The following is a 10,035-nucleotide window of genomic DNA, read 5'->3' on the forward strand; positions in this document are numbered from 1 at the left end:
AGCTCATAACGACGTTTACGGAGTCCCAGGAACAGCAGCTCCGCAAATTGTTAAAAGAAATTGAGCTGGGGGACAAAAAGCCATCACGCCTCCTTTGCGAGATGAGAGCGCTTGCCAGGGAGCAGGTGAGCAGCGAGGTGGTGAGGACGCTGTGGCTCCAAAGGCTGCCCCCACACATCCAGTTGGTCCTTTCCACTATGGACGGGATGGATGGAGAGAAATTGGCCTCCGTAGCAGACAAACTTACGGAAATTCCAATGGCGAATGTAATGGCGGTAGGCGCCGACGCCAGCGACGCCAACGGCATCTGCGCCGTGCGCACCCCTCACAGCGCATCCGCGCATCAAGCGGCAGCAACTTTAAACGCTGGCGCCACCAACGCGCTTGCGTCTCTACAAAAACAGGTAACTGAATTATCGGCCAAGCTCGACAAACTTTCTGCGACAAAATGGCGGCAGCGTAGCCGTTCTCAATCACGAAGCCGCAACCCTCTTCAACAGCAACAAAATGGCGACAATGTCTGTTTCTACCACAATAAATTTGGTGCTGAAGCCAGGAAATGTCGGCACCCTTGCAGTTTCCCGCAGGGAAACTAATTGCACCGTCCCCAATCGAGGCAATGGGCGACGGTCTCGAACACCGGACACATCGCCTCTTTATCACCGACCCGCCGTCAAACATTCGCTTCCTCATCGACACCGGCGCCGAGGTGTCAGTGCTGCCCAAATGTTTCGCTACAAACTCGGCAACACCAGGGGAAAACGTCCTATTCGCCGCCAACAACACCCCTATTCGAACATACGGCACCCGACGCCTGACCTTAAGTTTAGGGCTCCGCCGGGCTTTTAGATGGGAGTTTGTAGTCGCCGGAATTGCCAAGCCAATCCTAGGGGCAGATTTCCTCAACTTCCACAACTTATTGCCAGATCTCCGAAACCGGAAGCTAGTGGACGCTACCACGCAGCTACACACACGTGGGGTCGTCGCCGCAGGACAAAGTGAGGTAATCACCACGGTGGCGAGAACAACCCCATACCACGAACTTCTGGCCGCTTACCCAGAAATTACCAGACCACATACCCCCAAGCCCAAAAGCCAGAGCACCGTGCGACACCACATTTTCACCCAGGGCCCCCCAGTGGCAGAAACCCCCCGGAGGTTATCGCCGGAGAAAATGAAAGTCGCGCGAGCAGAGTTCGAATTTATGAGCGAGCAAGGGTGGTGCCGACCTTCAAACAGCCCATGGGCAAGCCCGCTTCACCTGGTGCCCAAGAAAGTTCCCGGACAGTGGCGTGCATGTGGTGATTACCGGAAACTCAACAGCATCACTGTCCCGGACAGATACCCAATCCCCCACGTACAAGACTTTGCATACAAATTGCAAGGAAAAAAAGTGTTTTCGACAATAGACCTGGTGCGTGCGTACCAACAAATCGCGGTCGCGGACGAGGACATTCCCAAAACCGCAGTGTGCACCCCATTCGGTCTGTTCGAATTTACAGTGATGTGCTTCGGTCTCCGAAACGCGGCTCAGACTTTTCAGCGTCATGTTAACGCAGTGCTCGGTGACCTGGACTTTTGCCACGCATACATCGACGATATTTTGATAGCCTCGGAGTCCCCGGAGGAACATAAACAGCACCTGAAGGAAGTATTCGAACGGCTGAGGCAGCATAACTTGGTGGTAAATCCTGCCAAGTGCGTGTTCGGTGTGGAGGAAGTGGAATACCTGGGCCACCGAATCACCCCCTCAGGCTGTCAACCACTGCCCAAAAAAGTTGAAGCCGTCACCAATTTCCCCAAACCTAATACGGTGAAGGAACTGCGGCAGTTTTTGGGTATGATAAATTTTTATAGACGTTTTGTGAAAAACGCGGCCCAAATACAAACCCCGTTACTCGAGTACCTCAAAAATGCCACCAAAAACGACAAGAGGAAAATCGAATGGACCCCGCAAGCAGAAGCTGCTTTCTCACTGTGCAAATTGGAGCTGGCAAACGCAGCCCTCCTCGCTCACCCAATGGAGGCTGGCGCGCTCACGTTGACAACAGATGCCTCGGACAACGCCGTAGGTGCCGTTCTCGAGCAGAAGACCGAAGGCACATGGCAGCCTCTGGGCTTCTTTTCAAAGAAGCTGAACCAAGCTCAGAGGAACTACAGCACGTACGACCGCGAGCTCCTCGCCATTTATGAAGCCATAAAACATTTCCGATACATGGTGGAAGGTCGACAGTTCGTGATCAGAACGGATCACAAACCTTTGATTTACGCTTTTCAGCAAAAACCGGATAAAGCGTCCCCGAGGCAGTTGAGGCACCTGGACTTCATCGGTCAATTTTCGACCGAAGTCGTGCACATCGCGGGGGAAAGTAACGCCGTCGCCGACGCGTTGTCACGTATCGACGAGATTGTAACCCCGACAGCCCTCTCGCCTGAGGAGTTGCAAGCAGAGCAAGAGACAGACCCCGAGCTGAAGGACTTGCTCAAGTCTACCACAACCTCACTGAGATTAAAAAAGTGTACGCCAGTGGGAACGACTGCATCATTTTACTGTGATACGTCGACCCAATTTGTCAGGCCTTACGTCCCTCTTCGCCTGAGAAAAGCAGCGTTCAAACTCTTCCACGAGCCCGCGCACTCAGGAGTTCGAGCTACCAGTCGGGCTATAAGACAAAAATTCGTTTGGCCTAGAATGGACGACGATGTGAAGAGATGGACCCGAGTTTGCATACCTTGTCAACGCAGCAAGGTAACAAAACACACCCGAACCGAGCTAAAAAAGTTCAACGTTACAGGGACTCGCTTTGAGCATGTACACATCGACATCGTGATCGTGGGGCCTTTGCCCGAAGCAGAGGGACACCGATATTGCCTGACTATGACAGACAGGTTCACCCGTTGGCCCGAAGTCACCCCCATGCGCGACATGTCCGCCGAAACTGTCGCCCGAACTTTCTACTCCACGTGGATTGCAACTCTATAACTTGCTTATGGTTGATCCTACAAGAAAAATGCAAATAACTATTTTGTTGCAAATTTTATCAGCTTTATTATTAGTAAAAAAATAAAAATTGATAGGAGTAACTGTTTTCGAGATATAAGCAAGAAACCAAAAAACTCTTACCTTAATTAAGCGCTTGCATATAAGCAAATTTAGTACTATTAGTATTATTATTATTAATGTTATTGTTATTAATATGACGACTAAAAACAACTTTGAAGACTTTGGTGATTTTTATGTCTTCTCCTTTTTTCTCTACTAAATTGTTAGACCCAATTAATTTAGTTTAATTTCGGTTTTTCAAACATTTTATTTTAAAGCAAATTTTTGTTTAAGATTATTTATATCCAACTCTATAACTCGCCTATGGTTCGTCCTACAGGACATTTGCAAATAACTATTTTGTAGGAAATTTTATCCGCTTTAATTTTGAAAAAAAGATAAAATTTGATAGGAGTAACGGTTTTTGAAATATAAGCAAAAAACCAAAGTGAAAACTGTTACAGTTACTGAACAAAAATGTAATACAGTTTTCAATGTTTGAGACGAAGTCGAAGATCCAGCATTTAAAAACGACTCTAAAGACTTCAGTGACTTTTATGTCACCTCCTTTTTCCTCTAATAAAGTGTTGGACCCAATAAATTAAGTGTATTTCAAATCACAAGACATTTTCTGTTAAAGCACTTTTTTTTTAAATATTAATTATTTTCAATCATATATCTCGCTTATGGTTAGTCCTACATGGAAAATGCAAATAACTATTTTGTAGGAAATTTTGTCAGCTTTAATTTTAGTAAAGAGATAAAAATTGATAAGAGTAACTGTTTTCGAGATATAAGCAAGAAACCAAACAACTGTTACCTTAATTAAGCGTTTGCATATAAGCAAATTTAGTACTATTAGTATTATTATTATTAATGTTATTGTTATTAATATGACGACTAAAAACAACTTTAAAGACTTTGGTGATTTTTATGTCTTCTCCTTTTTTCTCTACTAAAGTGTTAGACCCAATTAATTTAGTTTAATTTCGGTTTTTCAAACATTTTATTTTAAAGCAAATTTTTGTTAAAGATTATTTATATCCAACTCTATAACTCGCCTATGGTTCGTCCTACAGGAAATTTGCAAATAACTATTTTGTAGGAAATTTTATCCGCTTTAATTTTGAAAAGAAGATAAAATTTGATAGGAGTAACGGTTTTCGAGATATAAGTAAAAAACCAAAGTGAAAACTGTTACAGTTACTGAACAAAAATATAATACAGTTTTCAATGTTTGAGACGAAGTCGAAGATGCAGCATTTAAAAACGACTCTAAAGACTTCAGTGACTTTTATGTCACCTCCTTTTTCCTCTAATAAAGTGTTGGACCCAATAAATTAAGTGTATTTTAAATCACAAGACATTTCCTGTTAGAGCACTTTTTTTTTAAATATTAATTATTTTCAATCATATATCTCGCTTATGGTTAGTCCTACATGAAAAATGCAAATAACTATTTTGTAGGAAATTTTGTCAGCTTTAATTTTTAAAGAAAAATAAAAATTGATAGGAGTAACTGTTTTCGAGATATAAGCAAGAAACCAAAAACTGTTACCTTAATTAAGCGCTTGTATATAAGCAAATTTAGTACTATTAGTATTATTATTATTAATGTTATTGTTATTAATATGACGACTAAAAACAAATTTGAAGACTTTGGTGATTTTTATGTCTTCTCCTTTTTTCTCTACTAAAGTGTTAGACCCAATTAATTTAGTTTAATTTCGGTTTTACAAACATTTTATTTTAAAGCATATTTTTGTTAAAGATTATTTATATCCAATTCTATAACTCGCCTATGGTTCGTCCTACAGGACATTTGCAAATAAATATTTTGTAGGAAATTTTAGCCGCTTTAATTTTGAAAAAAAGATAAAATTTGATAGGAGTATCGGTTATCGAAATATAAGCAAAAAACCAAAGTGAAAACTGTTACAGTTACTGAACAAAAATGTAATACAGTTTTCAATGTATGAGACGAAGTCGAAGATGCAGCATTTAAAAACGACTCTAAAGACTTCAGTGACTTTTATGTCACCTCCTTTTTCCTCTAATAATGTGTTGGACCCAAAAATTAAGTGTATTTTAAATCACAAGACATTTTTTGTTAAAGCACTTTTTTTTTTTAATATTAATTATTTTCAATCATATATCTCGCTTATGGTTAGTCCTACATGAAAAATGCAAATAACTATTTTGTAGGAAATTGTGTCAGCTTTACTTTTAATAAAGAGATAAAAATTGATAGGAGTAACTGTTTTCGAGATATAAGCAAGAAACCAAACAACTGTTACCTTAATTAAGCGTTTGCATATAAGCAAATTTAGTACTATTAGTATTATTATTATTAATGTTATTGTTATTAATATGACGTTTAAAGACGACTCTGAAACCTTTAGTGACTTTTATGTCTTCTCCTTTTTCCTCTACTAAAGTGTTAGACCCAATTAATTTAGTTTAATTTCAGTTATTCAAACATTTTATTTTAAAGCAAATTTTTGTTAAAGAATATTTATATCCAACTCTATAACTCGCTTATGGTTGGTCCTACAAAATAAATGCGAATAACTATTTTGTAGGAAATTTTATCAGCTTTAATTTTTAAAGAAAGATAAAAATTGATAGGAGTAACTGTTTTCGAGATATAAGCAAGAAACCAAAAACTGTTACCTTAATTAAGCGCTTGTATATAAGCAAATTTAGTACTATTAGTATTATTTTTATTAATGTTATTGTTATTAATATGACGACTAAAAACAACTTTGAAGATTTTGGTGATTTTTATGTCTTCTCCTTTTTTCTCTACTAAAGTGTTAGTCATAATTAATTTAGTTTAATTTCGGTTTTTCAAACATTTTATTTTAAAGCAAATTTTTGTTAAAGATTATTTATATCCAACTCTATAACTCGCCTATGGTTCGTCCTACAGGACATTTGCAAATAACTATTTTGTAGGAAATTTTATCCGCTTTAATTTTGAAAAAAAGATAAAATTTGATAGGAGTAACGGTTTTCGAAATATAAGCAAAAAACCAAAGTGAAAACTGTTACAGTTACTGAACAAAAATGTAAAACAGTTTTCAATGTTTGAGACGAAGTCGAAGATGCAGCATTTAAAAACGACTCTAAAGACTTTAGTGACTTTTATGTCACCTCCTTTTTCCTCTAATAAAGTGTTGGACCCAATAAATTAAGTGTATTTTAAATCACAAGACATTTTCTGTTAAAGCACTTTTTTTTTAAATATTAATTATTTTCAATCATATATCTCGCTTATGGTTAGTCCTACATGGAAAATGCAAATAACTATTTTGTATGAAATTTTATCAGCTTTAATTTTTAAAAAAAGATAAAAATTGATAGGAGTAACTGTTTTCGAGATATAAGCAAGAAACCAAAAAACTGTTACCTTAATTAAGCGCATGCATATAAGCAAATTTAGTACTATAAGTATTATTATTATTAATGTTATTGTTATTAATATGACGACTAAAGACGACTTTGAAAACTTTAGTGATTTTTATGTCTCCTCCTTTTTCCTCTACTAAAATGCTAGACCCAATTAATTTAGTTTAATTTCAGTTTTTCAAACATTATATTTTAAAGCAAATTTTTGTTAATAATTATTTATATCCAATTCTATAACTCGCCTATGGTTCGTCCTACAGGAAATTTGCAAATAACCATTTTGTAGGAAATTTTATCCGCTTTAATTTTGAAAAAAAGATAAAATTTGATAGAAGTATCGGTTTTCGAGATATAAGCAAAAAACCAAAGTGAAAACTGTTACAGTTACTGAACAAAAATGTAATACAGTTTTCAATGTTTGAGACGAAGTCGAAGATGCAGCATTTAAAAACGACTCTAAAGACTTCAGTGACGTTTATGTCACCCCCTTTTTCCTCTAATAAAGTGTTAGACCCAATAAATTAAGTGTATTTTAAATCACAAGACATTTTCTGTTAAAGCACTTTTTTTTTAAATATTAATTATTGTCAATCATATATCTCGCTTATGGTTAGTCCTACATGAAAAATGCAAATAACTATTTTGTAGGAAATTTTGTCAGCTTTAATTTTAGTAAAGAGATAAAAATTGATAGGAGTAACTGTTTTCGAGATATAAGCAAGAAACCAAAAAACTGTTACCTTAATTAAGCGCATGCATATAAGCAAATTTAGTACTATAAGTATTATTATTATTAATGTTATTGTTATTAATATGACGACTAAAGACGACTCTGAAACCTTTAGTGACTTTTATGTCTTTTCCTTTTTCCTCTACTAAAGTGTTAGACCCAATTAATTTAGTTTAATTTCAGTTATTCAAACATTTAATTTTAAAGCAAATTTTTGTTAAAGATTATTTATATCCAACTCTATAACTCGCTTATGGTTGGTCCTACAAAAGAAATGCGAATAACTATTTTGTAGGAAATTTTATCAGCTTTAATTTTTAAAGAAAGATAAAAATTGATAGGAGTAACTGTTTTCGAGATATAAGCAAGAAACCAAAAACTGTTACCTTAATTAAGCGCTTGTATATAAGCAAATTTAGTACTATTAGTATTATTATTATTAATGTTATTGTTATTAATATGACGACTAAAAACAACTTTGAAGACTTTGGTGATTTTTATGTTTTCTCCTTTTTTCTCTACTAAAGTGTTAGACCCAATTAATTTAGTTTAATTTCGGTTTTTCAAACATTTTATTTTAAAGCAAATTTTTGTTAAAGATTATTTATATCCAACTCTATAACTCGCCTATGGTTCGTCCTACAGGACATTTGCAAATAACTATTTTGTAGGAAATTTTATCCGCTTTAATTTTGAAAAAAAGATAAAATTTGATAGGAGTAACGGTTTTCGAAATATAAGCAAAAAACCAAAGTGAAAACTGTTACAGTTACTGAACAAAAATGTAATACAGTTTTCAATGTTTGAGACGAAGTCGAAGATGCAGCATTTAAAAACGACTCTAAAGACTTCAGTGACTTTTATGTCACATCCTTTTTCCTCTAATAAAGTGTTGGACCCAATAAATTAAGTGTATTTTAAATCACAAGACATTTTCTGTTAAAGCACTTTTTTTTTAAATATTAATTATTTTCAATCATATATCTCGCTTATGGTTAGTCCTACATGAAAAATGCAAATAACTATTTTGTAGGAAATTTTGTCAGCTTTAATTTGAGTAAAGAGATAAAAATTGATAAGAGTAACTGTTTTCGAGATATAAGCAAGAAACCAAACAACTGTTACCTTAATTAAGCGTTTGCATATAAGCAAATTTAGTACTATTAGTATTATTATTATTAATGTTATTGTTATTAATATGACGACTAAAAACAACTTTGAAGACTTTGGTAATTTTTATGTCTTTTCCTTTTTTCTCTACTAAAGTGTTAGACCCAATTAATTTAGTTTAATTTCGGTTTTTCAAACATCTTATTTTAAAGCAAATTTTTGTTAAAGATTATTTATATCCAACTCTATAACTCGCTTATGGTTGGTCCTACAAAAGAAATGCAAATAACTATTTTGTATGAAATTTTATCAGCTTTAATTTTTAAAGAAAGATAAAAATTGATAGGAGTAACTGTTTTCGAGATATAAGCAAGAAACCAAAAAACTGTTACCTTAATTAAGCGCATGCATATAAGCAAATTTAGTACTATAAGTATTATTATTATTAATGTTATTGTTATTAATATGACGACTAAAGACGACTCTGAAAACTTTAGTGACTTTTATGTCTCCTCCTTTTTCCTCTACTAAAATGCTAGACCCAATTAATTTAGTTTAATTTCAGTTTTTCAAACATTTTATTTTAAAGCAAATTTTTGTTAAAAATTATTTATATCCAACTCTATAACTCGCCTATGGTTCGTCCCACAGGCAATTTGCAAAAAACTATTTTGTAGGAAATTTTATCCGCTTTAATTTTGAAAAAAAGATAAAATTTGATAGGAGTAACGGTTTTTGAGATATAAGCAAAAAACCAAAGTGAAAACTGTTACAGTTACTAAACAAAAATGTAATACAGTTTTCAATGTTTGAGACGAAGTCGAAGATGCAGCATTTAAAAACGACTCTAAAGACTTCAGTGACTTTTATGTCACCTCCTTTTTCCTCTAATAAAGTGTTAGACCCAATAAATTAAGTGTATTTTAAATCACAAGACATTTTCTGTTAAAGCACTTTTTTTTTTAAATATTAATTATTGTCAATCATATATCTCGCTTATGGTTAGTCCTACATGAAAAATGCAAATAACTATTTTGTAGGAAATTTTGTCAGCTTTAATTTTAGTAAAGAGATAAAAATTGATAGGAGTAACTGTTTTCGAGATATAAGCAAGAAACCAAAAAACTGTTACCTTAATTAAGCGCATGCATATAAGCAAATTTAGTACTATAAGTATTATTATTATTAATGTTATTGTTATAAATATGACGACTAAAGACGACTCTGAAAACTTTAGTGACTTTTATGTCTTCTCCTTTTTCCTCTACTAAAATGCTAGACCCAATTAATTTAGTTTAATTTCAGTTTTTCAAACATTTTATTTTAAAGCAAATTTTTGTTGAATATTATTAATATCCAACTCTATAACTCGCTTATGGTTGATCCTACAAGAAAAATGCAAATAACTATTTTGTTGCAAATTTTATCAGCTTTATTATTAGTAAAAAGATAAAAATTGATAGGAGTAACTGTTTTCGAGATATAAGCAAGAAACCAAAAAACTGTTACCTTAATTAAGCGCATGCATATAAGCAAATTTAGTACTATAAGTATTATTATTATTAATGTTATTGTTATAAATATGACGACTAAAGACGACTCTGAAAACTTTAGTGACTTTTATGTCTTCTCCTTTTTCCTCTACTAAAGTGTTAGACCCAATTAATTTAGTTTAATTTCAGTTATTCAAACATTTTATTTTAAAGCAAATTTTTGTTAAAGAATATTTATATCCAACTCT

General features: G+C 34.4%; 1 protein-coding gene across 1 annotated transcript in view; it reads left to right on the forward strand.

Moving 5' to 3' along the window:
- The window catches only part of LOC135266756 (uncharacterized), a 972-nt gene extending 376 nt beyond the window's left edge, over nucleotides 1-596 (forward strand). Inside the window, exon 1 of the mRNA XM_064358010.1 lies at nucleotides 1-596. This exon is cut by the window's left edge and continues 376 nt beyond it. Within this exon, the coding sequence (XP_064214080.1) occupies nucleotides 1-596 (596 nt within the window).
- Nucleotides 597-10,035: the final 9,439 nt, after the last annotated feature.

This window comes from Tribolium castaneum, chromosome 7 (assembly GCF_031307605.1).
Source record: "Tribolium castaneum strain GA2 chromosome 7, icTriCast1.1, whole genome shotgun sequence".
NCBI lineage: Eukaryota > Metazoa > Arthropoda > Insecta > Coleoptera > Tenebrionidae > Tribolium > Tribolium castaneum.